Raw genomic sequence first — 25,961 nt, 5'->3', positions numbered from 1 at the left:
CATTCTGAGCTCAGGGCTGTTCACGGATGCGACCTCGTTCAGTGAGTGACGGTCATTCCTCCTCCCGGTGCTCACGCTGACCCTCAGTGTCCCCATTCGTCTCCGGGACCTGTTTGCTCCCTGACGAGGTGGCCGGGCTCGGCCTGGGCGCCCCCCAAAGGGGAGGCTGCAGAGACAGCCGCTGGGTCCTTGGGGGTTACGAGGAGCGGACTGTCCTTGTTTTAGGCGTTTTCACTGAGCGGCCAGGAGGCACATACTTGTAAGGAAGAGATAAATCGTAAGTTTGTAGCCAGGACTCGCACTGGAGCATCAGTGATTTGTTTCTCTAACTCGGCCCTCGGGCTGTGCCCGTACCGTCCTTACACTGGAAGCCTTGGATCCGGGCCTCAGGGACAGAAGTGCCTTTGCTTCCTCCTCATGATGCAGGTGGGGCAGTGGTTGTTCACATGGAAAACAGCAGTAATTGTCCACAGTAACACAGGGAGAAGCTGTCCTTTGCCTACTCGCAGCTGTAAACCTACGTTTGCCCCACCCTGTATATGTGACAGTTTGAAAATGACGGTGTCCGTGTCCGTGCCCGCATCGTCCTCAGTGCGTGTCCTGCGGGAGGTGCGGCCACACCGTGCGGAACAGGTGCTGAGGTTTCCGCCTGTCCTTCCGTTGTTCTTCCGGATGTTAAACAATGGTACATTTCACATTATGTGCTTGCTAGGTAGCAGTGTGTATATACTGCGCTGGGAGCGTTGTTCACGCTGCTTTCCTGGGAAGGCTCTGTCCTGGCATCACGCTCATCGGGGCACAGGTCTCATGCCTTTAGACCAGGGGTCCTCAAGGTTTTTAAACGGGGCCAGTTCGCTGTCCCTCAGGCCGTTGGAGGGCGGACTATAGTTTAAAAAAAAAACTATGAACAAATTCCTATGCACACTGCACATACCTTATTCTGAAGTAAAAAAACAAAACGGGAACAAATACAAGATTTGTATTTGCACATGGCCCGCGGGCCGTCGTTTGAGGACCCCTGGTCTAAACAGCTGCGCGTGCCCCTCGTGTGGTGACATCTGCCCACCAGCCTGCCCTGGGTCAGCCTTTCCCCTGAGAGTTTAACGCGGCTGAAGACGTTCAGTACTGACTGTGGTTCATCAAGAATGAAAGATGGTTTTCACGAAGAGAATGTGCTCATCTAAGACCCTGATTCACTTTTAAACGTTAGCCATTTTTGATGGGAACCTTTTACATCTATTACAAGCTTTTACGCAGTTTGACCCGTATTTGTTATTGTGCTGAACTCACGTTTTGTGTGGTTGTCAGTGTTTCTTTGTCTTCCCTGACTCTTCGTTCCGCTCACCAGTCTTACGTCCCAGGCCAGCCTGCTTGTGGGAAGGTCTTGTCCGCTTTTTCAGGGCCTGGCTGACCCGTGGGAGCTCCGCTTGATAGCAGTCCTGGTCTCACATGGATGGTGCTTTGTTCTGTGTTCACTAAACTAAAATATTTTTAAATTGAGAAAATATTGCATCTGTGTCTTTTTTTTAAAAAAAAATGTTTTTATTGATTTTAGAGAGAGGAGGGGAGAGGGAGGTGGAAACATCAATGAGAGAAATATCAACGAGCTGCCTTCTGTGCGCCCCCTACTGGTGATCAAGCCTGCAACCCGGGCCTGTGCCCTGACTGGGATTCGAACCGTGACCTCCTGGTGCATGGGACGACGCTCAGCCACTGAGCCACGCCTGCTGGCAGTGCATCTGTATCTTTAACTTTTTGTTATTTAAATCTTTATAATACACTAGAGGCCCTATGGGTGAAATTCATGCAAGGGGCTCTGCCCTCGCAGCCCCGGCTTCGTCTGGAAGGTCGTTCTGCCATCTGGTTTAATTAGCATATTAGCACTTTTACTAATATAATGCCTAGTTATGACTTTTCTTAATATTTTCTCCTGAATCAGATGTCCTGCCTTACTCCGTACGGGTCCTGTTGGAGGCTGCTGTGAGGAATTGTGATGGCTTTTTGCTGAAAAAGGAAGACGTCTTGAACATTCTGGACTGGAGAACCAAGCAGAGCAATGTGGAAGTGCCCTTCTTCCCTGCCCGCGTCCTCCTCCAGGACTTCACGTGAGTGACAGCCTTCCTCACGAGCGCATTTTCAGGGTTCCCTTTATAAGAGTCCCTGACTTTAATTTTGAATATAAGTTTGTAAATTTTTAAAAATTGCGCTTTCTAGCCCTAGCTGGTTTGGCTCAGTGGACAGAGGGTTATTTTTTTTTAAATTGTCCTTTCTAAACTGAAGCAACTCTTTAAAAATTAGGCGTTTGTTTCCTGTATTATTTATTTCAAAACTACTTTGGTTTAGCTGCGTACTTGTTGTCTCCACCAGCTCAGGCTTTTCAGACTTCAGGTCACACGTGATGGCCTGCCCCTCCCTTCCTTCCAGGCCTTGCCCATCGTAGTGACTGCAGGGTGGTCTCCCGTCTGTCCAGGCAGAATCTAGGCTTGGCCCTGCTTCCTGCTTCCTCCGTATGTGATCCAGTCCGTGTAGACCCGCGGCCTCTTGAATGGCCTGCCTGCCCGCCCTGGTGTCAGGGATCCGTCGCTAGAAGAGGTGCCCTTTCGATGGTGTCAGCGGAGGCGCAGGAGTGAGCAGGCAGAGAGCACGCCCTCAGCCCCTCGGGGACGGGGTCTCCTGCGCTGCTCTGGGCTCTCGTTGCTGCTGTCACGGCAGCCACTGCTGTATCTTCCCTGCAAAGTCCTGGAGAGCAGCAGCCGTCTTGTAGGGCCTCGCACCCCGAAGGCCTTTGGTAGATGCTGTTGCCTGGCGGCTTGGGATGTGCCTGTGTCTGTCGTGGGTAACTGAGGACCAGCAGGCGGGCACCAGGCTGGGAGGGCCTGGGCCAGGGAGCAGGCGGGGGTCGCACGGCATCGAGGGCCGTCCCCGAAGTCCTCTTCTGTCTGAAGCTCACCTCGTGTGTTGCTTCCGGCACATCTACCTCTGAGCACTGAAGGTCTCAGATAATATCCTGTGTGAGCTCATTAACCCAGGGTGCTTCCAGCTTTGGACAAGTCCATTGTCAAGCACGAATGCAGATGGAAAAGGGGTACTTTTTTTTTTTATTATTTTTTTATCTTTTAAAAATATTTTTTATTGATTTTGTAGAGGAAGAGAAAGGAAGAGAGAGATAGAAACATCAGTGAGGAGAGAGAATCATTGATTGGCTACTTCCTGCACACTCCACACTGGGGATCAAGCCTGCAACCTGGGCATATGCCCTTGACCGGGATCGAACCCAGGACCCTTCAGTCCGCAGGCCGACGCTCTCTCCACTGAGCCAAAGCGGCCAGGGCAGGGGTACTTGTTAAATACAGAAATGAGTGAGTGCATCCTCCTGGCGTTAGAGCTCAGGTGCTCCTTCTGCTTTCAGGGGGATCCCGGCCATGGTGGACCTCGCTGCGATGCGGGAGGCGGTGAAGACGCTGGGAGGGGACCCTAAGAAAGTCCACCCCGCCTGCCCGACAGACCTCACGGTCGACCACTCTCTACAGATCGACTTCAGCAAATGGTACCGTGATGCAGAAGGCCGTGACGACAGTGTGCAGGCGGCGTCCCACCCGCTGGCGTGTGGCGTAGCGGGAGGAGGGGGGAATTCATGCCGGTTTCCTACATATGGTGTTGGCTGACACGTAACGAGAGAAGCTGGTGACAAGTTTAGTTGTGATTGTTTTTGCTGGGTCTGAATTATTATCCTGTTGTATGTTCCTGCTGCCACTGTTGGTGGAAATGTGCAGGGAGCCTAGAGCCTGATTTTCTGGCTACGACTGCAGCTTCATATCCACTAAAGGAAGTTTTTTCTCCTTTTTTTTTAATATATTTTATTGATTTTTCACAGAGAGGAAGGGAGAGAGATAGAGAGTTAGAAACATCGATGAGAGAGAAACATTGATCAGCTGCCTCCTGCACACCTCCTACTGGGGATGTGCCCGCAACCCAGGTACATGCCCTGGACCGGAATCGAACCTGGGACCCTTCAGTCCGCAGGCCGACGCTCTATCCACTGAGCCACACCGGTTTTGGCAAAAGGAAGTTTTTTCATTTCTTTCCAGAGGGAACAGGGAGACGTGAGCCATGACTGTCGTTCATTAGTTGGTGATTGAAAGCACTGAGCTCACTCCCTAAAGCTCTGGTTTCCTCCACTGGAAACGCTACATTCAGAAGGGCCCTTGACCATAGTCAGACGAGAGAAGACGTGGTGCTCACACTCGCGGGCGTCCTGGGTCAGACAGACTCCTCAGCCGCGAGCTGCCCTCTGCTGGAGCGGTGGCCGGCGGCGGCTCCGTCCGGGGTGAGGGCACCTCCGTCTTGCCCAGTCGCTCCCCTGTGACAGGAGCGTGTGGACACGGCTCTACGTTTCCTCCGTACGTCGAAGTTACCCGGTTCTCGGGTGTGTGCTTTTGTGACCTGACGTTTGCGTGGCTGGTGTGTGTTTTGAAGAGCTAAGTGTCTGTCCCTTCTGACTGGCTTCCGTTCCCTTGTTTGGAATGACAGTGCGATACAGAACGCGCCCAACCCTGGAGGCGGGGACCTGCCGAAAGCCGCCAAGCTCTCGCCGCTCAAAGCGCCGCCCAGGAGGCTGCCCTGCCGAGGCCCAGCCGCCTGCCGGGGGCCCTGCGATCCGGGGGAGCCGGGCCTGGGCCGCGGCGCCGGGAGGCCGTCCACGCAGATCGAGAACACCCCCCTGCTGTGCCCTTTCCACCTGCAGCCAGTGCCTGAGTACGTCTTCTTACTTCTCATCACTGCCGTTTGTTTCTCAGGGAACCCGTTTACCCCTTTCTCCCCCCCCCCCCCCCCCCCCACCCCTACATGCACACACACACACCTACACGCACACACACCCCTGCTCCCCGGCCTCGTACTGCCTGTGCGGGAGATGCTGCCGTGTGCGTCCTGTGTCCCAGCAGAGCAAGGCCGTTAGGTCTGCCTTTGTTCCTCGGGAAGGGACCCTAAGGTTTCCCTGTAAATATGTTTAAGTTCCTGACTCGTGCAGACAGAGAAGTTCGCTGCGTCTTAAACGGAGAGCTTTTATTCTGGTGAATGTGTGTCATTCACATGCTCATCATTCACTCATCTTTCTTCTGTGAATTCCCTATTTATAGTTCTAGCTTTTTTTCCTACTTGGAGAGTTTTATTTTTCCTTACTCCATAATACTATTGTCATTATGTGTGTTATAACCTGACTGAGCCGTTCCAGAGAAGTGATGGTCTGAATGATAGCAGGGAAAAGACTCCTATTCATAGGACTCGGTTCCGTTTCCTAGTAGGTAGTTTATTAAGTTTTCTTTCTTTTAATTTCGGCCGTATTGAGTCCATGAAGGTTACAGGGACCTCGTGTTCCTCCTTCCTGAGAGCTCAGTATGCTCTGTGGGTCCTTTGCCCTCAATTATGGCATCTTACGTCCTCGCCCCTCATTCCTGCTGCCTAGTGTGCTGACTGTTCAACATCTCCTCACACAAATTCTTGAAGAGGAGGCTTTATTGATTCAAACGTCACTGATTTTTTTGGGTTGTCTTTTTATAACTGGCAGAGCATGAAGTGCTAAGATGGTATATTTTTATTTCTAAAAATCCAATGTGGTGTAACATTTCCCTTCAGTTTGGAGTCTGAATTATAAAGTAGTAAGATGGGTTATATGCAGTCCCGGGCTGTGTAAAAAGGAATAACTGTGTGTGTGCCGTGACGTGTCGGTGATGTGTTCACTGCAGGCTCAGGCGAGAGCCGAGGGCAGGAGGGGAAGTCCCTGCCTGCCTGATAGAGGGTGGACGGCCCTCGATGGCCACAGGTGCTGGGTCGTGGAGTCTCCAGAAGCTGCTCCCCGGCCTGGGAAGTCTCCCGAGACCACTCGGCAGTGAATTATTCACGTGGCCTTTGTATTGAGAACCCTCCAGCTGAACAGCTGTAATTATCTGGGCCCTGGAGGGCATGTATCATTTACGTTGTATTGATGTTCAGTCAAACCTTAATCACCAGCTGGGCTGGCAGGAAAATGAGCAGGGTAGGACTGGCTGTAACGATTTTTAAAACATCATTAGATGCAGTGAGGTCCCTGAAGGTGGGCTCTGTCCTGCTCGGAGGGAAGTGCTTTCTCTCTGAGTTAATGACTCCTGAGCGGATCTACAAGCCCCTGCAGGCAAGCTGCTACCTGCAGGCAAAATAGCCCTTCTGCTCGGACAGAGGAGTGCAGGGTTTGGGCCAAAAGCTCTTTGTAAACTAGAAGATGGTGCTGACCGTCGGCCACTGCTCCGCGGTGACAGCGCCCTGGCCCGAGGCCCGGGGCGGCATGCTCACCCTAACGGTGTGTAAGCTGCCTGCTCCTCCTTTCTTGTCATGAGGAATCCAGCAGAACTTACCCTGATTTTTAATACGCTTTAGCCACGTCTCCCAGCGATGCCCGTGAAGTGCGGTCTGGGTCACATGGGCGTGGCTTTCCTGTGCCGGCACAGTCCTGATCCTGCAGCCCCTCCTGGTGTGATGTAGGGGCCGCGCTCGCCGGGTTGTCAGGAGTCAGGAAGTGGCCGTTCCCAGAATGCTGTTCAAAGTGTCTAAGAATGGAGACCGGGAAACAAGGCAGCTTGTTCTGTGATACACGCTCTAATGCGGCTCTTCCTCCTTTCAGACCTGAAACAGTGTTAAAAAATCAAGAAGTGGAATTTGGCAGAAATCGAGAGAGGCTTCAATTTTTCAAGGTATAAGTGTTTGGGGGAACTTTTTAAATTGTAATTTGTGAAATATTGGCAGGTACAGTTTTTATGTCTTGAGACCAATAGTTCTTGAGCTTCTAGCAGTGGGCTGGGTGGGCTCCCTCTCCCCCCCGAGTCCTGGGGACACAGCTGGAAGCGACCATTTATCTGGGCTCTTTTCTTAGGTTTAGTCTGTAGACTTGGGCCCTGGCGGCCATTGGTAAGATGTTTTTAGCGTCAGTATTCGTATCGTGATGGCGAGCACACATTCGTACGATGCACTAACACTGCGTTTCTTTACCCACAACCCAGTGGTGTTCGAGAGTGTTCCGGAACGTGGCTCTGATCCCCCCCGGCACGGGCATGGCCCACCAAGTGAGCCTGGAGTACTTGTCCCGGGTGGTCTTCGAGGAGGGGGCCCTCCTCTTCCCCGACAGCGTGGTGGGCACGGACTCCCACATCACCATGGTGAACGGCCTGGGGATCCTGGGCTGGGGTGAGTACACAGCCTGCATCCTGTTCTCTTGGGTGAGGACGTCGGGCATGAAAGGGCACCAGCAGCAGGTCGCTGTGGCCTGGAGACCATTCTCTATCCTGGCAGCAGGACAGGAGGGCTTGGTCCGGTGTGTGGGTCAGTGTGTGGTCAGAGATGATTTATGAAACTGGCACAGTGCCCAGTGGGTGGTCAGCGTGGCCGAGACCGCCTCTGTGAAGATGAGGTGGTCACTCTTGTGTAAAGAGCTTCCGTGGCTCCCCTGCCTCTATACTCCCAGGCTCCTTTGCAGCTACACCAGGCCCTGCACAGCCTGGTGCCCCGGCCGTCCCCCCCACACACACCTTAGAGACGGTCCGTAGTCCCCGAGCTTCACACGCGCTGCTCCCTCCGGCCGCGCGCACTTCCTCTCTCACAGCCTGTGATGACCACCAGCTTCCTTTTTTTTTTTTTTTTTGTCTGTGCCGTTAGGCCAGGCTGCTTGAGCCTGACCTGGGCTGGGCTCTGTTGGTATCGCATCTTGAGCGTGGCGCCCTGCGTAGCCTAACAGGGACTCTGTTTACTGAGCTTAGCATGAAGGTAAAAGCGGGTTTGCAGCATGTGAGCGAGAAGACGCGGTTTCCGAACCCACGTGGTCGCAGGGAAGCCGCTGAGGAGCTCGGGAAACGCCCGGTGTCGCGGGGAAGTGCGCGTGTCCCCCGCGTCCTGTGCTCAGACGTGCGTCTCGCTGCAGGGGTTGGAGGCATCGAGACCGAAGCCGTGATGCTGGGGCTGCCCGTGTCCCTCACGCTGCCCGAGGTGGTGGGGTGTGAGCTGACCGGCTCCTCCAACCCTTTCGTCACGTCCATAGACGTTGTTCTTGGCATCACAAAGGTACGTGCAGGTGCTGGCGAAACGCCTTCGTCCTGGCCGTCCAGGCGTGTGCGTCGCTGCTCACTGACCTGTCCACTCGTCCTCCTTACAAGCGGGGGGGGGGGGGGGGGGGGTTTGCTGTCACTGGGCCATTTCCCACCTTCACTCTGAGCGAGTCGCACCGTGAGGCCGCTGACCAGGACGTGGGCCCGCGCTCCCTCCCCGCCCGGGGCCTGGAGCCTCCGCCTTCCGGCCTCAGCAGCAGCTGGGGGCTCCGTGGTGTTGGGGAAAGTCCAGTCTCCTTAACACGTCACTGAGTCACCCGCCTCCGAGGAACCGTTGCTCTCACAGTGGTTCTCAACCTTCTGGCCCTTTATATACAGTTCCTCACGTTGGGACCCAACCATAACATTATTTTCGTTGCTACTTCATCACTGTCATGTTGCTACTGTGATGAATCGTCATGTAAATATCTGATGTGCAGGATGGTCTTAGGCGACCTCTGTGAAAGGAGATCCTTTCAGAAACAGCGACTGGGACTGTGGTGGCGGCAGCCTCTCTTTTTATATGTGTGTCTATTGATGTCAGAGGGGGAGAGAGAGAGAGAGAGAGAAAAACATCCATGAGGAGAGAGAATCATGGGTCGGCTGACTCCTGCTCACCCTCTACCGGGGATCAAGCCCACAACCTGGGAACGTGCCCTTGACCGGAATCGAACCCGGGACCCCTCAGTCCACAGGCTGACGCTCTATCCACTGAGCCACACCGGCCAGGGCGAGTCAGGCTTTTCTGTGGGCTGTTCCAGCGTTGCTTCTCCACACTGTGCGTGGGTTCTGTACAAGTGCTGCAGGGTCTCCGGTGAGCCGCTGTCTCGCCCCCGCGGAGTCCTGTGCTCTCTGGCGGTTTTGTTGTGTTATTCTGACACTCGGTCCATAGAACGGCTGCGTCACAGAGGAGGGCACTGCGGCAGGGTAGGCTTTGTTGCTGCACAGGCTCGGACTGTCCGACAGCTGTGATCATCTGCTGACTCGTTTCCGCGATTAAGGCGCGTGCACCTGGGGCTCGCTGTGCTCCCCGCGGGCCAGGCCCCAGCGCTTCGGCCGTCGGTTGTGGGGGAGGCCTTCAGGACACTCCGTAGGGGGAGAGACGGTGCCGCCTCCCTCCCGGCATGCAGTATTGATCTTCCCTAATTTGGAAAGCGTTTGACAGCTTACAGAAATGATTGATTTGGTGTGTGGACCGCAGATCCAGAATCTAAATTGAGAATTACAGCCTATTCCTCCAGGAAAAGGAGCATCCCATTATGTTTCTGTAGAAATCGATTCTTCCCTGCAGACATCCTGAAAATTAATGTGGCCTCTCGGACCCTCTGGCTGCTCCTTACATAGTGTCCTGAGCCTGGTTTGGCATTTTGACTCACGGATACAGAAGTTTATTATGGAAGATGGCATTTGGTGGAGGTCCTGTTCATGGTCTTTGCAGGATTAATCCTGTGTTCTTCGGAGTGTTCAGCGTGGTGCCTCATTCGTTTGGCGGAAGCAGCAACTGGGTGTATTTCATCTGTCTTCCCCTCGTTTGCAAAAAAATGACCATGAATCGAAGGAGACATCTTCTCTTAGGCTGGAGTTTGTATATCTGTGAACTGACCCCCAGCCCTCCACCCGCTGGGACTAGCAGTCTCCATGGGTCGGAGGAGGTCTCGCTCCGGCCTCCCCGGCTCTCCCTGCACCAGCTGAGCCCCTTGTGCAGTGAGGAAGGGTGAGCAGCCGTTTCGGTTGCTTGGGAGTAACTAAGAGAAAGGCTGGTAGAAGGAACTAAGCTTGAAGCCACCTGCTAAACCCTATCAAAATGGAACTCACCTATAACGAATATCGCTGTAAATGTTTGGACAGGAGGTGGAATTTGAAGAGTATATAACTGCCTGTTCCTATACACAGTTTGGTCAGTGTTCTAGTCTTTCATTAAACCCCAGATGCCCTCAATGGCTAGAAGCACGGTTGTTTTATGTCCTGCTCAGCAAGGAAGAGGCGCGCACACAGGAGTCCACGCTGACCCCAGTCTCAGGACGGGAACGTGGGAGCCCAGCCTGAGCATCACGCCCTTTCCCACCCGACTGACAGCGACGCCGACCTCTCTCTAAGTGCCTGCTGCACCCCAGCGAGCGCACGTCCTAAACAGCGAAGTCCTCTGCTCCCTGTCCCTGGCGTCGGGTGGCGATCGGAGGGCAGGGTTCTCGGAGAGTCCGTGCCCGTCTCGTTGCTAACTGCGTCTGTCCCTCCATCCAGCACCTCAGGCAAGCAGGAGTGACCGGCAAGTTCGTGGAGTTTTTTGGAAGCGGAGTCTCGCAGTTATCAATAGTGGATCGGACGACAATAGCAAACATGTGTCCAGAATATGGTGCTACCCTCAGCTTCTTCCCTGTTGACAATGTGACCTTAAAACACTTAGAACATACAGGTAAGAAGACAGAGGTCCTGCGGATAAACATGCCGCCTTCCCGTGTGTCTGTCTGCTGTGTTTTTCAAGGTCATAACATTACGTTATTTTGGGACAATGGCTTCCACATAAACCATCAGGTGACTTTAGTGTTGGGCCTCAAACCCTGGTCTCCACTGACCCATCGACACGCAGCTTAAAGAAAGAAGCAGAGCACAGGTCTGCACCCCCTCCTTACCCCCCCCACCCCCCCCCCCCCGTTCCCCGTCCCCCGTCCCCTGTCCCCTTGGTGAGGTGCCTGCTCTGCTCAGTGCTCCTGGTCCTGCTGTGATCGATCACCTTGAGAGGCTGCTGTGGAGCTGACAGAGCTGATCAGAAAGGCTCTTGAATGCTCTCAAGTGCTAATTCGCAAAGACCTCGGTTCTGAGTGCTTAGTAATTTGCAACATTTGTTTCTTGCTCATCGTTGGAATTCAACACACTAACCCAGAAGGTTTCAGAATTCCTCACTGGGTTTCTGTTGTTTATCTTTCAGGTTTTGACAAAGCCAAACTCAAGTCAATGGAGACCTACCTGAAAACTGTGAAGTTGTTCCGGAGTGACCAGGGTGATTCGGGGGAGCCGGAGTACTCGCAGGTGCGTGCGGTCACCCCCAGGGCCGGGTCAGCGCGGAGCCTGGCCGCCGGGCTTCCGTCCCAGCTCAGATTTGTTAGCTGCGCGGCCTGGACAAACCAGGTAGCCTTCCTGCCTCAGTGTCCGCGTCTCTAAATGCGAAGGTGGTTCTACCACACATGGTTCTCTCAAGATGAATACACATTCGTCAGGACAGTCTCAGATGCCTAGTGAGTGCTCAGTGCTGACAGCTGTTGTCATCATCATTGTTGTTGACAGGTGTTCTCTGACCCTGCTCGGACCTCACTCTTAGTTTTACATAGAGTTTTACTTCAGTGAAGCTGAGAAGGAAGGAAGGTTCACTCAGCCCGCCTCCCCCTCACACACAGGCAGAGAGGGTGGGTCCGAGCCCAGAGGCAGGGAGCGCACAGCTGGCCCAGGCGCCTGTGGAGACGGCGTTCCTGTGGGCGGGAGGACAGGGGGGGTAAAAGTTCACGTAGAGTGTACAGTGTTGGTGCGGTCGTTTGCATACGCATCCGCTAGTCTTTTAGCAAATTGTCATATATTTCATAAGTGAAATGGGGTTTTTAAATATCTTTGGTGGGTGTGTTTCCCCATGACAACAAGTTGTGTTAAAAAAACATAAACTTACTTACTCTTTCTCAGAAAGTAGTGCTTGAGTTGGAACCCGTCCCTACGAGCCCTCATCGCCCCTCCCCTTCTCTCCTGTCCCAGGTGATCCGGATCAACCTGAACTCCATAGTGGCGACTGTCAGTGGTCCCAAGAGGCCGCAGGACAGAGTCGCTGTGACGGAGATGAAGAGTGACTTCCGCGCTTGCCTGAGTGAGAAGGTGGGCCTCGCCCTGCACGTGGGCGCAGGGGAGAGCGGGCGGGTCTCGGGCGGTCATCCACACGGGGGTCCTTAAGTTCTCAGTTAAAATGTTGGTTTCTTGGTCACAGCACCCGATTTCACGTGCGGAGCACTGCATGTGGCTGGGCTCTCCCTGACGTGTTCCCACTGTCACAGACGTTTCTGTGCGATTTGTAGACGCTGACTTGTGGCTTCCCAGACACCAAGGGAGACACCACCTGTCTGAGACTTGTGGCTTCCCGTCCTCTGTTCTGGAGGCTGGTCCCTCACTTCCTTTCCAACCTTAAATCTTTATCACGTGTTGATTTTCATGTGGGAAATGTCAGGCTTGTACAGGAGTAAAACAGTCGTGAATTCCCATGGGCCTTGCTCCAGCAGTCGCCAGCTCTAGCAGATTCTGCACACGCACTGGCACACGCACTGGCACACGCACACAGTCATTGGGAGCAGATCCTCGGGGCCTTCTTAACAAAAAGCTGGTCCCGCCTCCTGAGCTCTGCTGTGAGCAGGGACGGTTGAGAACCAGAGCCGAGGGAGAGCCGGCCCCGGCGAAGCTGGTTCGCAGCAGAGAGAACTGTGGACGGTGGATGCCTCCCGGTGGCACACGCAGGGTCCAGCTGAGTCACGGCTGCTGCCTGTCCCGGGCGTCAGCACCTTCCTTCCACCGGCCGATGCTCTATCCACTGAGCCACCCTGGCTAGGGCCGTGTTTTCTCTGCGTGTCCAGAACATGCAGTTCACGTTTGTGTGGGACTCTCTCCAGGTTGGATGCAGAGGCTTCCAGATTGCGGCCGAGAAGCAGAGCGACGCCGTCTCCCTTCACTACGAAGGAAGCGACTACCGCCTGTCGCACGGGGCTGTGGTCGTCGCCGCCGTCACCAGCTGCACCAACAACTGCAACCCGTCCGTCATGCTGGCGGCCGGTAGGTGGCGGTTCCAGGCCGCCGTCTTTTCCTCAGTCACTGTCCCTCAGATGGGGGGAGGGTTGTGTCGAACAGGTCGGACGGTGAGGGCGTTGTGAGGTTTTAGGTAGGGCTTTACGGGCCTAAGGTTGACTTATGTCGTCCGTGTTCTTTCTATGACACAGGAGGTACATTTATTTTTTTTATAACACATATCTATTAGTTTAGGTCGTATCTGCCTCTGTTAACCCAGGAGGACTGTGACTAGCAGCTCTGGTGTCTGTGGGCGTTGCCATGGCTGTGCTGGGCCCACTGAGCGTGTGAGCCGACACTGGCCGGGCTGCCACGCCATCAGTGTGTGTACGTGACACATGGTTCCTGTGGGAGCTCGTGTCACGTTACTGAGTGGCATAGTTTATTGTGATGGTGGCGATTGAAACAGCTCAGTCTGTGTCGTGTGTGAGGCTGTGCCTCATCTCAGTGCAGAGGTGCTGTGCCGACTGCAGCGTTGGTTTCAAATGAACCGAATCAGTGGAAAAAATGATAAAATAAACGTATGAATGTGGACCTTCACCCACCTGTGAACTGGAGACCCAGCTGGTGAAGGGGCCTGTCTTGTCCACTTTCCTGTGGGGCAGCCAGCGCCACGGTCACCCTGGTTTGTCCCTGGGCAGGTCTCCTGGCGAAGAAGGCGGTGGAGGCGGGTCTGCGGGTGCAGCCGTACATCCGGACCAGCCTGGCGCCCGGCAGCGGGATGGTCACGCATTACCTCAGCTCCAGCGGCGTGCTGCCCTACCTGCGCACGCTCGGGTAAGCCACGTCCTCTCGGCCGCTCGACGTGGGCTCAGCAGAGCCGGAGCTGCGCGCCGGGACCTGTCCTGTGCGAGGAGAGAGGAGAAATAGGCTTAGTCCTCGCAGTCCCCTGGCCATGGCCACGCGCCACCTGAGACCTCACCTCAGCAACACGGGGGCATAGTCACGTCAGGCCGGGTGCTGGCGAGAGGAGATGTGACGGGAAGACGAGCAGGTCAGACCAGGTGACAGTGACAGGCAGGGACGGTGCCAGCCGGTGCGTGCCCTCCCGCGCCCGAAGGCCAGTTTTCAGAAAGGAATGCAGTTCTGCAGGTTGCATTATGAACTGAGAAAGTTGCTGCTTTTTTTTTAAGTATTTTTATTGATTTCAGAGAGGAAGGGAGAGGGATAGAAAGGAATATCAGTGATGAGGGGGATTATTGATCACTGCCTCCTGCACGCCCCCCATTGGGAATGAAGCCCACAACCCAGGTGTGTGCCCTGCCTGGGAATGGAACCATGACCTCTTGGTTCCTGGGTCAATGCTCAACCACTGAGCCGCACCAGCCAGGCTCAATCATATTATCTTACATAAATCGTCAATTCCTTGCAGGCCAGATACATTTTATGTTTTTGTGGGATGGTTTTCTTTTTAATTTAGAAGAGCATCTGAAAATAACTTTGTGTATTTTATGGATAAGTTTTTAGTTATATCATCTTGATATTTTTGTCAGGGACTCTTCTTGGCTCAATTGGTCGAGAGGGAAGGACTGACTGCTGTCAGTCCCAGCCACAGGTCTCTCGGGCCTTTCGTCAGGTGACAGCCAGGCCCTCTGATACTTCACTGTGTGAACCCTTTGGAAGGAAGTACAGGACGGTTTTGAATTGTTGTGTTCCCAGCAGGATCTGAGGGCTTGCTTGTGCAGTGTCAGACAGTTCATCTCATCCCCCTGGAGCAGCCTCAGCCCCGGCTCCTCCGGGTGTGCCCCTCCGAGGGTGCTCCTTTGGGTGTGCCCCTCTGGTGTGTCCTCCGAGTGTGCCCCTCCGAGGGTGCTCCTCCGGGTGTGCCCCTCTGAGGGTGCCCCTCCGGGTGTGCCCCTCTGAGGGTGCCCCTCCGGGTGTGCCCCTCCGGGTGTGCCCCTCCGGGTGTGCCCCTCTGAGGGTGCCCCTCCGGGTGTGCCCCTCTGAGGGTGCCCCTCCGGGTGTGCCCCTCCGGGTGTGCCCCTCCGAGGGTGCCCCTCCGGGTGTGCCCCTCCGAGGGTGCTCCTCCGGGTGTGCCCCTCCGAGGGTGCTCCTCCGGGTGTGCCCCTCCGAGGGTGCTCCTCCGGGTGTGCCCCTCCGAGGGTGCTCCTCCGGGTGTGCCCCTCCGAGGGTGCCCCTCCGAGGGTGCCCCTCCGGGTGTGCCCCTCCGGGTGTGCCCCTCCGGGGGTGCCCCTCCGGGGGTGCCCCTCCGAGGGTGCGTGTGGGCGCGGTGGGCAGCCAGCCTGAGGGCAGCCTGGGCCCAGGGCTGGGAGGTGAACGGACGGGCACAGCTGGTCTGTGCCCCACGACTCCTCAGGTAGCTGCTTCCAGCGAGGAGAGGAAGCTGCCTGCCCTTCCTCCCGCGCACACGTGTGCTGCTCTGGCCAACCTGATGCTTTTCTGCCGCAGATTTGAAGTCGTCGGCTATGGCTGCTCGACGTGCGTGGGGAACACAGGGCCCCTGTCAGACGCCGTTCTGAGTGCCGTGAAACAGGTAACGGCTCGCGAGGCGGCCACATGCTGCCCCTGCACTGGGCTTGGTCGTTCAGTTACAGGAAGTGTACGCTGACGTGCTTGTTTCTCCAGTCCTCACACCGTCCGTCTTCAAATAATTAGAATCGTGTTTTGATTCTCGAAATAATTTCTTTAAAATGTAAGGAGTTATTTTAGCTTATTTGTGCTTCATAATGGGAAATGTGCTTTTGGGTTATCTTGCCCTAAGAAATGTCGTATTTGCGGTTGCTTTATGATTCTCCAAATTCGTACCATCTCTTGAACTGACTGGATCTGTGTGTGTGTTTCAGGGTGACCTGGTTACCTGTGGAGTTCTATCTGGAAACAAAAGCTTTGAGGGCCGTCTTTGTGACTGTGTCCGTGCCACTTACCTTGCCTCTCCGCCCCTGGTGGTCGCGTACGCCATCGCCGGCACCGTGAACATAGACTTCCAGACAGAGCCTCTCGGTACGTTCTGTGGATTATTCCAGGGACTTGTCCCACAGGCATAGCGATGAATTTCTGCATTAAAGGAAGAGTACAGAATGCGCAAGTCACCCGTTCTTCCAGCGGCTGAAGCCGGAGCACTGGTTGTGGATAATGCACTTGGTTCTCTGGTGTGACTTTGGAACTGTCTCGAGGGAGTTACATTTTATATTAACTTTTTATAGGCACTGACCCCGCCGGCAAGGACATCTTCCTGCAGGACATCTGGCCGAGCCGAGAGGAGGTCCAGCAGGTGGAGGAGGAGCAGGTCCTGTGCTCCGTGTTCAAGGCGCTGAAGGAGAAGATGGAGGTCAGAGCCCCTGGGCTTCCCGGTGGCTCACCGCGTGGCCGTGTTGGCGTCACTCGTGCTCTCTGAAGGGGAGAGGCGTTGCAGTGACGCGATTTGCATGCGCAGTGTGAATGCGTGGGGGTTGTTTTAAGTCTGGACTCTGATGTCTAAGGGAACAGCTGGGAGGACTAGAGTTTGTGTTGTTGCTCACAGAAGTGTAGCAGCTGGCGGGGCTCCGCGGTGAGCATCGGCCCAGGAGCCAGGAGGTCACTGGGTGGTTCCTGGTCAGGGCCACGCCGGGTGGCTCGATCCCCCGTGTGGAGGGTGCAGGAATTGAGTGCAAACAATGAGATCTCCCACTCACTCTCCTTAGAGGTATCAGATTCCTAAGCATCTTCCAGAGGTTTTTTTTTTTTTTGCACATACAAGCATAAAACAATATAAATACAAGTCAGAAAAGGCATTTATTCACTTAAATGTTTATTGAGCACCTACTCTGGTTAGCATGTGTCTGTGAACAAAACAGGATTCTCATGGGGAGGGATAGACAGTGAGTAGTGCACAGAACGATTAGGTAAGTTACACAGTATGTTAAAAAGGAATCCACGCTCCGGAAAAACACAGATAAAAAATACAGGACAAAGAGGACCAGTTGTGCAAAATGGGGGCGTGAGCTGCAGTTTTGTGTGGGAGGATTGAGCGAAGGTGAAAGAGGCGAACAGGTCAGTCACACACCTGGGCCGAGAGCGAGGCTTCCCGGCCTCAGGAGGGGACCCGGAGGAGGCCTGCTGGCTCCACAGGACGGGAGGGCGGCGGGAGGAAGTGAGGCAGCCGGGGAGGGGCCGGCCTGTGGGGAGTTGGTTGGAGCTGCTGTAACTGGCCTTTGCTCTGAGTGGAGTGAGGGGCGTGGCGTCATCAGAGGGCTGGCTCTGTGTGAGCCGTGCTGGGGGGGCGCTGAGGCTGGAGCAGGGACGGTCGTGGTCGAGCACGGGCGATGCAGGGCCCTCGGTGCTGAGCAGCGGACACGGGCATGTGGTTGGGGAGGACGATACACGGGGCGGGGGTGGGGCGGATCGCAAAGCAGAGGCTTTTCTGTCCTGTTCTTCAAGGTGAGCAGCAGCACCCCCCCCCCCCCACACACACACACAGCACACAGCACACTCAGACACACACAGCACACAAACAGCATACACACACAGCACACACACACACATATAGCACACACACAGCACACTCAGACACAAACAGCACACACACACAGCACACAAACAGCATACACACACAGCACACACACACACAGCACACACACACACAGCACACACACACACACACACACACACACACACACATATAGCACACACACAGCACACTCACTCTTCAGCAGCGTGTGTGGATCTTCCTAATTCTCCAGCCTCTACTGGATTCATTAAGGTTTTTGGTTTTTTGTGGGCTTTTTGTCCTCACCTGAGGATATGTTCATTGATTTTTAGGGGGGGAGAGAGAGACAATCAGTTGCCTCCCTTTCTCACCCCAACTGGGCACGGGACCGAAACCGAGGTAGGTTCCTTGACTGGGGATTGAACCTGCAACCTGTTGGTGCACGGGCTGACGCTCCGACCAACTGAGCCACCTGGTCAGGGTGGATTCTATAGCCTTTTATATTCAGTTTATAATAAAATTAACTCTGGAGGCGTTCCTGAGAATTCGGTGTGCTGAGATGATTCCTCCGAGGAATGCCATGATGGTTTATTTATTTTTTAATATATTTTTATTGATTTCAGAGAGGAAGGGAGAGGGAGATAGAAACATCAATGATAAGAGAGAATCATGGATCGGCTGCCTCGCACACACCCCACACTGGGGATTGAGCCCGCAACCTGGGCCTGTGCCCTGACTGGAATTGAACCCGGGACCCTTCAGTCCGCAGGCCGATGCTCTGTCCACTGAGCCACACTGGCCAGGGCGCCATGATGGTTTAGAATGCGCTGTGTCGCCTTTCTTAGGAAATGATAAGACCTTTCTTATTATCCTAACCTGAGTGCTCCTTTATCCCCGCGACCGTTCCCATAAGCCTCGTTCTGACCCCGCGTCTCCTTCCACAGACGGGCGACAAGCGCTGGAATTCCTTGGACGCACCAGATTCCGTCTTGTTTCCGTGGGACTCCAAGTCCACGTACATCAGGTGTCCCTCGTTTTTCGACAAGCTGGTAAGCACGGTTGTATTTTTCCTCTCTGAGGGGTGGTGGTGAAGTAACACCCCATGGAGTTCAGCGTCTTCCACTTCCTTCACCTTCAGACCAAAGAGCCGGCCGCCCCGCAGCCCATTGAGCACGCGCACGTCCTGCTGCACCTGGGGGACGCCGTCACCACCGACCACATCTCCCCCGCGGGGAGCATCTCCCGCAGCAGTGCCGCCGCCAAGTACCTGACGAACAGAGGGTGGGTGCCGCCGCGGGTTATCCTTCCTCGGCGTGTCTGCAGGGAGCACACGCTGCCGCGCGCCCGGTGCGGGCAGTGGGCACGCCGTAACGGGCCTCTCGCTCCTGCCTTTGCTGAGAGCTTTAGAGGTGGAAATGGATTTAAGTAGAGCCCTCGTGGTCTACGTGAGAAACGATCGGAAATGAGATTTTTCCCCCCGGTGCTACTTTGTTGGAAGGTCAGTGTGGCCCTGGCCGGTGTGGCTCAGTGGGTGGAGCTTGGTCTGCCCTCCCACATGAAGGCTGGTGGTTGGCTCTGGCCACCCTCCTGCGTGGGAGCGCGGACTGTCCGTGTGCTGGGTGGGCTGTAGAGCGAGTGCCCGTTCCTGGGCTGGGCTGGGCTGGGCTTGTATCCAACCAAAAGCCAGGTGTGTTTTTAATCCTCACTCAAGGGTAAGTTTTTCATTAATTGTAGAGAGAGGAAGGGAGAAACGTTGATGGGAGAGAGAAACATTGGTTGGTTGCCACGCGTATACGCCCGGCCGGAGATCGAACCCGCGGCCCGGGTCTATGCCCTGACTGAGAATCGAACCCGCCACCTCTCTGCGTGTGGGGCACCACTGCAGCCACCTGAGCCACACCAGCCGGGGCAAGACCGGTCTTACCACGCCACGGGCTCCCACGTCGGGCATGAGGATACGGGGGCATAGATGTGTGCGATGACAGCATAGAGAGGCACAGCCTGGATGCAGGAAACCTGCCCTGAAGTACAAGGGGACAGAGAGACGTTAAGGGAGCATGATGAATGGGATGAATTTATGAGCCATATGTGCACCCTGATTTGAACAAACCATCAGAAAGGCCTGGAGACAGTCGGGGGCCATAGAGTGTTAACTGGCTACGTGACAGTAAGGAATCGTGGCTTCTTCTGTCTTTTTTTTTCTATTTTGTTATTGATCTTTTTAAGGGCCCATATCTCCTAGAGAAAGGACCTGAAACGTGTACAGTTCAGATACGCCGAGTTCTGTGGGCACTCGCTGTTCCCTTTTCCCTGCTTTCAGGGAAATTTTCTGTAATAAAGTGCTTTCGAGTAAGTTTTCCGACGCATGGCTTTCTTGCAGCCTTACCCCTCGAGAATTCAACTCCTACGGAGCCCGCAGAGGCAACGATGCTGTGATGACAAGAGGCACCTTCGCAAACATCAAGCTTCTGAATAAGTTTATTGGAAAACCGGCTCCCAAAACCATCCATTTCCCGTCGGGACAGACGGTGAGGATGCGTGCGAGGCATTGAGACCAGAGCTGCCGGAATCAGGCCTCGTGTGAAGGGTCTTTGTTTGTTTTCTCCGCAGCTGGATGTGTTTGAGGCCGCAGAGCTGTACCAGAAGGAGGGCATCCCACTGATCATCTTGGCGGGAAGGAAGTACGGCTCCGGGAGCTCCAGGGACTGGGCGGCCAAGGGGCCGTATCTGCTGGTACCGAGTCTTCAATTTTACCCCTTAAGCCTCAGCTTTCACTGTTTACCCGCAGCGTCCTGTCTGGGTTCTCTTACTCGTTTGGACTTTCTGGCCTGTCCTGATCTTATATGTGTGGGGTTTTGAAGTGCTCTTCTGTAAGCTGGTTGCGTTGATATCCTGAACCTGAGCCTACATCACCTTTTCTCGTTTGAGGAAATCGGTAATGACGTGTCCCCACCGGCAGCGCTATGTGCCGGCCTCCCTTTTCACTTCATCTTCTCGGATTTGCTCCCCGGAGTGAACACTCGGAGCTGTGGGCCCCGTTTTACTGTTTCCCCACGAGGCTGCTCCTCGGGTGGCAGCGGCGGACGGCGGGCGGGCACAGTCCCGTGGCTTGCGTGACGCGTGTCCCCGCCAGCTCAGACGTCAGGCGCGGGTGGGTCCCTGCAGGTGTGGTGGGAGGCGGGTCACACCCCTGTCGCCCTCGTGTGCGTGAGGCTTCGGTCTTCTCAGTCCTAACGCCCTGAATGGACACAGCCTGGGGCTGGGGGCGCATGCAGCTTCTCTTTCTGAGGTTTTACAAGGACTGTGAATACTAATGATCGGTGCAGCCTGCCTTTCTTCTGAAATTTTCTTAGTCTTTGATTTACGTTCTGGGCCTTCCTCCTGTCGCAGGCGGTCCTGACTGTGGGTTCAGTTGGCCACTAACACGCAGACAGCACAGCTGGGCTGGGCTCCGGCACCGTGGGCCTTGCTCAGGGTGACGATGGGGGTGGCAGAAGCTACGTGTTTCTCTGAGCCGTTGAGTGTCTTCAGGGACGGAGACCCTTCGGGACACGGCTCAGCATCGCCCTTACTCCAGAGGGGTCTCCCGCCTTCCCTGGGCCGGGTCCTCGTCTCAGACCCCCGGACAGGGTGGTGCCCTCCAGGGGACGCACACCCGTTCTCGGGGTTAAACCGGTGCAGGCCCAGGTCTGCACACAGACAGATCACCGTGTGTCTGTGGTGGCGAACTCCTGGGGGTGACAGTGAGGAAGGTGTGATGGGGGGAATGTGTCAAAGGCCCCTGAGGGACAGTGATTGTAAAAGTGGAGACGCCGGGGCTGGAGCTGCTCCGCCCGCTTTCTCCAGAGAGAACCCCTCCTCTTCGGGAGCAGGACGGGCCGCACAGCTTCCTGCTGCTCCGGATCGGAGCCTCAGCCCGAGCCCCCGTCTGTGCCCGTGCCTTGTTGTCTGTGGGTGGATCGGGCCTTCCTGGTCCCCCCGTCGTTGTGGTTTATCCCTGCTCTCAGCGTTGTCTGCTCAGGCCGTTCCGTGTCCTCCCCTGCATGGCACAGAGTTCACTCCGCTGCTCCCTTCTGTTCCCTGATCGTAGTGGCATCTCCGGAGGGAGTGCAAGCACATGTGAGAGCCTCCAGGGACAGACAGACAGAAGCCCCTGGGCCCAGGCCCACCGCGCCATCACAGAGCTCACACTGTGTGCAGGCCCCGCCCGGGAGGGGCAGGGCACAGACCCGCCTGTGAACGGCTCTGATTCTCGGATGCATCGCCCTCGGTGTGGACGGGGAGCTGGGCGGTTTCACAGAAAGGCCGAAAGCGGGATGTTTTCTCCTTTAAAACGTGCAGTGAAGGAGCTTCCAGAGCAGGGAAGGAAGTAAGCGCGCGTGTGTTACAGGGCGTGAGAGCTGTGCTGGCGGAAAGTTACGAGAAAATCCACAAGGACCACCTGATTGGCATCGGCATCGCCCCCCTGCAGTTCCTCCCCGGGGAGAACGCCGAGACCCTGGGCCTGACCGGCCGAGAGACCTTCTCCCTGGCCTTTCCTGAAGAGCTGTCTCCCGGCGTCACGCTCACCATGAAGGTATCCCTCAGCCCGGACGTACGGCCTGCGCCGTGTGTGCAGGGAGACGCTGCGCGTGAGGCCCCGCGGTCACTGGGGCTTGCTCTGGCGTCGGGTGGGACCGTGAGCCGGGCAGGTGGCCGTGTGGCCTTGCAGGGGTGAGATCCCCGAGGGAAGGCGGGCAGCAGGGCATGCTGCCCAGGAGGAGGGGCGTGCGCACGTGCCGGCCACCTTTCCTGCTCTCGGCTCTGTCCTAACCTCGCGTTCATCGGCCGAGGAGCCGCTCCGCAGGAAGGTTAGGGCCACAGGCTTTAAGGAAAAGAGAAGGGGGGACAGGTGTTCTGGGCGATGATGTTTGATGTAAATGGACGTGAGTAGCGGGTGCAGCTTTCCTGGTCAGCAAGTCAGAATCCACGGACGGGGTTCACGTTCTAGGTGAGATCATGTGACCCTTCAGAATCAGGGAGGACGAGGTCTCCTTAGCTGCGAGGCCCGGGGTGGACAGAAGTGTGGGGAGCAGTCCCTGCGTAGGACAGCGGTCGTGGCCACTCAGGGACACTCATGCGACGTTTCTGTTTGTTTGCAGACAAGCACTGGAAAAGCATTTCGCGTGATCGCTTCGTTTGAAAACGACGTGGAAATCACCTTGTACAAACACGGAGGATTGTTAAACTTTGTGGCACGGAAATTCTCATAGTACCCACTCCCCATGGACCCCTTTCCAAACTGGTCACTGCGAGCCACGCCCCTGGTGCCGGACCGGAACCTCGCCGTGGCGCTGTAGACCCGACGCTCCCGATCTCACCGCGGGGGGTGGGCTCCAATCACGCTGCGGCAGGACGGAATCTTCCTGATTTTAATACGATACGAATGGTGCTATTAACATTGCTGTCAGCGGGAAGCGTGTGGTGGACGAGAGGTAAGTGTGAGGCCTGTCACCGATTGTAAATAAAGGCGGGACTTGGCACGTGCTGGAGATGGTCCTGTGCGGAGCTTCCTGAGTGGGCTGTTCAGTTTGCATCGTTAGGACTGTGTGCGCTGCTGCTGGTGTGAGGGCAGAGCGACACGTCAGAACCAGATGAGACTCTCGCGCGGGAGCTGGGATCTGATGGACTCCGGGTGGACGAGTCCTCCTCAGACGGCGCTGGGGGCGCGGCTGGCTTCGTGGAGACGTGAGCCAGGTACCCTCAGCCTCACGCCGCCTGCAAGGGGAGGACCTGCCCGCACGGCCCGTCCAGCTCCGCATGCCCCTCCCCCGCGAGGCTGGACGGGCAGGACACACAGAGTGGCCCTGCCACGTGACAGCGACGAGGGGTCCTGTGCAGCCGTGACGCCAGGCACTCGCGCCGAGCCTCTGGGAGGACGGGGCTGGCCCGTCTGAGGGGGGTGAGGGGTTTGCTCACCTGACGTGGTGCTGTCACCCCCGGCACCTGATGGTTAGGGGCCGCCAACCAGAATGTGGGTGCTCAGGCCGAGGCATTGTCAGTGTTGGCTATTCCTTAATGACTTTGGTTGATTTCCTGTCATTTTGAATCTGTGTTTTACTTGCTTTGGATGATCTGTGGGTGGTGTCACTGTTTCTGTTGTAACCAAAGCTGACCCTCAGGCTAGAACACTGAGTTCTCTCCGGATGCGTCTGCTCCCTGCTCCCACCTCGAGTGCTGTCTCCAAGAAGCGGGGCAGCTTTTAAGAAAAAGTTTGGATAATGAATTTCAGAAAGTCCTATGCCCCTTTTGAAATCAAGAAATTAACTTACATGGCAAGTTTTCTCCCATACGGTCTTCAGTGGCCCGATTCGGTTGCTGCACTTGAGCGTCAGTTCACACGGCACAGAAAAGGGTTCCTGACTCGAATGCTGGAGCTCAGCCCCGGTGGGTGAAGACCACGGAGGCCTTCGCACAGTCAGTCATGCAGCCTCTCCACCGTCCTGCAGATACATGCTCAGTTAGACGGGCTGGAGCTCGGCCCCGGTGGGTGAAGACCACGGAGGCCTTCGCACACAGTCAGTCATGCAGCCTCTCCACCGTCCTGCAGATACGTGCTCAGACAGTTAGACGGGCTGGAGCTCGACAAGTCCCTTTATTTAAAAATGTTACGTGGTACTTGCAGATCAAATGGTGTTCTTGATTATTTTATTCTGTGTATTTGTCCATGCATGTGTGTTCCTAATTTACATGAAAATATGAGTTAGGGATGGAGAAATTCCCAGCTGAATGTTGAAATGCCCATGATAGGATTTGAAGAAATGGTAATTCCGGATTGGGCTGGGGCGGGCGTCAGTATCAGCTTTAAGGATGTTATAATGGATCACCCATGGCAGAGGCCTGGGTGTCGGCATAAACATCTGGCCCAGGAGATGAAGACCATAAAGCAAGCTAGGAATTAGGCACTGAAATTCCCATCTGCCTTGCCGAGTGATAGTACAAGCAGACCTCGTCTTTCAGGAACAGGATCGAGGGCCTCTTAATCTCTCGCTTCTATACAATAAACCAAAAAGCTGGGTGAGCGTGGTTATCGGTCGGGGGGAGACTGCTGTATGCCCCAGTGTGTCCCTTACAGCTCCTCCAGCCAAACACTGTGTTGGCAGAAACGCGGCCTCTGCTGGTTTTTGTTTGACTTCCCTCCTTTGTTAACTCTGTCTGGGCAACGACGTGTTAAAAAAATATTGTGGAAAGGACACATGGTGACATAAGAGAAGAAAGTGAGTGTTGTAGTTAAAGCACATGATGCTCCATGCCTTTGGGTTGTGTTACTCCTGTAAAGCGAGTCAGTGAGAATGGCGTCCAGCCACCGCACTGCCATGGTTACGCCGAAGGTTCCCAGGCCGACGGCTGTCGCATTTCCTGTTTTGTCTCCGGATGTCCAGGTGGCACCTGAGGGAAGTGTCAGGACCCCTGTAGCCAGGTTGCTCAGTTTCTCACTGGTGGTCACACTCCAGTGGCTCTGAAGGGGAAAGTACAGCTCGGGCCTGGTCAGGGCCGTGGCCATGGCCTCCACGGTCACCGTGTGCGTCGCCTGCGCGGGGAGAAATGAGCTGACTGACGTTTTTCTGCGGTTGAATTAAGAGACACCTTTCTCTTGCCTTTGGGTTGAGGAGACGGTACTAAGATGCTGGGTGCTGGGGGAACGAAAAGGGAGGTGGGGGGTGGACTTGGGCTTCCTCGGGGGCCTTCTCCTAGAGTGTGACAGTGCCGATGTCCCATCAGTTCACACGCACCTGACCGTGAACACATTATCTCCTTCAGCAACTACCAGTTGTCAATCACTTAAGCCAACAACACAGTGTAGCAGTTGTAAGTTCAATGATGTTAAGTATTGTATAGAAATATATTGGAGGCAAAGTTCAGTTGATGACAATTGTGTATATGTTATTGATGCTGTAAATTATTTTTAATAAAGAAAATTGTATTATCACCTGTTTGACTCTTCTAATAAAATATTTTGTGGTGATTGAAAACGAAACACCTAACAAAGAGAAATAGGGTGGCATCTAGAATTTTCTCTTCAAACAGTGGGGCGTGCAGGAGGCAGCTGATCGATGATTCTCATCATTGATGTTTCTCTCTCCCTTCCTCTTTGAAATCAATAAAAATATACTTTAAAAAAGAATAGGGCCCTGACCAGTTTGGCTCAGTGGCTAGAGCGTCGGCCTGCGGACTGAAGGGTCCCAGGTTTGATTTTGGTCAAGGGCCTGTACCTTGGTTTCGGGCACATCCCCAGTAGGGGGTGTGCAGGTGGCAGCTGATGGATGTTTCTAACTCTCTGTCCCTCTCCCTTCCTCTCTGTAAAAAAATCAGTAAAATATATATTTTTTTTAAAAAGAATAGGACAAAATGAACATAGTGAGGGGGGAGAACTCATGAGCTGCCTGAGGGACAGGTATACAGGTGCCCTAATGAGGCCAAACAGGAGTCAGATTCTGGCCACAGAAAACCGAATCAGAGCTGGTGTTTCACAGCCTAAAGGGATGAGATGTGTTGAGACTGGGGCTGTGGGAAGCTGCTACTTGGAGATAAGAACCAAATCTAACGGGAAAGGCCAGCCCTCAGCAGAGGTTTGGGGC

General features: G+C 55.0%; 1 protein-coding gene across 1 annotated transcript in view; it reads left to right on the top strand.

The window, feature by feature from the left end:
- IREB2 (iron responsive element binding protein 2) overlaps nucleotides 1-25,314 on the top strand; it is a 36,875-nt gene extending 11,561 nt beyond the window's left edge. Inside the window, exons 3-22 of the mRNA XM_070400623.1 lie at nucleotides 1,940-2,105; nucleotides 3,410-3,547; nucleotides 4,531-4,755; nucleotides 6,656-6,725; nucleotides 7,032-7,215; nucleotides 7,946-8,085; nucleotides 10,350-10,521; nucleotides 11,035-11,135; nucleotides 11,847-11,963; nucleotides 12,746-12,905; nucleotides 13,559-13,694; nucleotides 15,327-15,411; nucleotides 15,722-15,878; nucleotides 16,082-16,206; nucleotides 18,288-18,392; nucleotides 18,482-18,624; nucleotides 19,724-19,871; nucleotides 19,954-20,076; nucleotides 21,734-21,919; nucleotides 22,485-25,314. Coding sequence (XP_070256724.1) covers nucleotides 1,940-2,105; nucleotides 3,410-3,547; nucleotides 4,531-4,755; nucleotides 6,656-6,725; nucleotides 7,032-7,215; nucleotides 7,946-8,085; nucleotides 10,350-10,521; nucleotides 11,035-11,135; nucleotides 11,847-11,963; nucleotides 12,746-12,905; nucleotides 13,559-13,694; nucleotides 15,327-15,411; nucleotides 15,722-15,878; nucleotides 16,082-16,206; nucleotides 18,288-18,392; nucleotides 18,482-18,624; nucleotides 19,724-19,871; nucleotides 19,954-20,076; nucleotides 21,734-21,919; nucleotides 22,485-22,595 — 2,792 coding nt within the window. The 3' untranslated portion in view covers nucleotides 22,596-25,314. The remainder of the gene's footprint in view (nucleotides 1-1,939; nucleotides 2,106-3,409; nucleotides 3,548-4,530; nucleotides 4,756-6,655; nucleotides 6,726-7,031; nucleotides 7,216-7,945; nucleotides 8,086-10,349; nucleotides 10,522-11,034; nucleotides 11,136-11,846; nucleotides 11,964-12,745; nucleotides 12,906-13,558; nucleotides 13,695-15,326; nucleotides 15,412-15,721; nucleotides 15,879-16,081; nucleotides 16,207-18,287; nucleotides 18,393-18,481; nucleotides 18,625-19,723; nucleotides 19,872-19,953; nucleotides 20,077-21,733; nucleotides 21,920-22,484) is intronic.
- The last annotated feature ends 647 nt before the right edge of the window (nucleotides 25,315-25,961 follow it).

Source organism: Myotis yumanensis, unplaced genomic scaffold, assembly GCF_028538775.1.
Source record: "Myotis yumanensis isolate MYYU_CA2020_CCGP unplaced genomic scaffold, mMyoYum1.0.hap1 SCAF_20, whole genome shotgun sequence".
NCBI lineage: Eukaryota > Metazoa > Chordata > Mammalia > Chiroptera > Vespertilionidae > Myotis > Myotis yumanensis.
The sequence above is the reverse complement of the archived record's forward strand: the minus strand, read 5'-3'. Positions and strand labels throughout refer to the sequence as shown.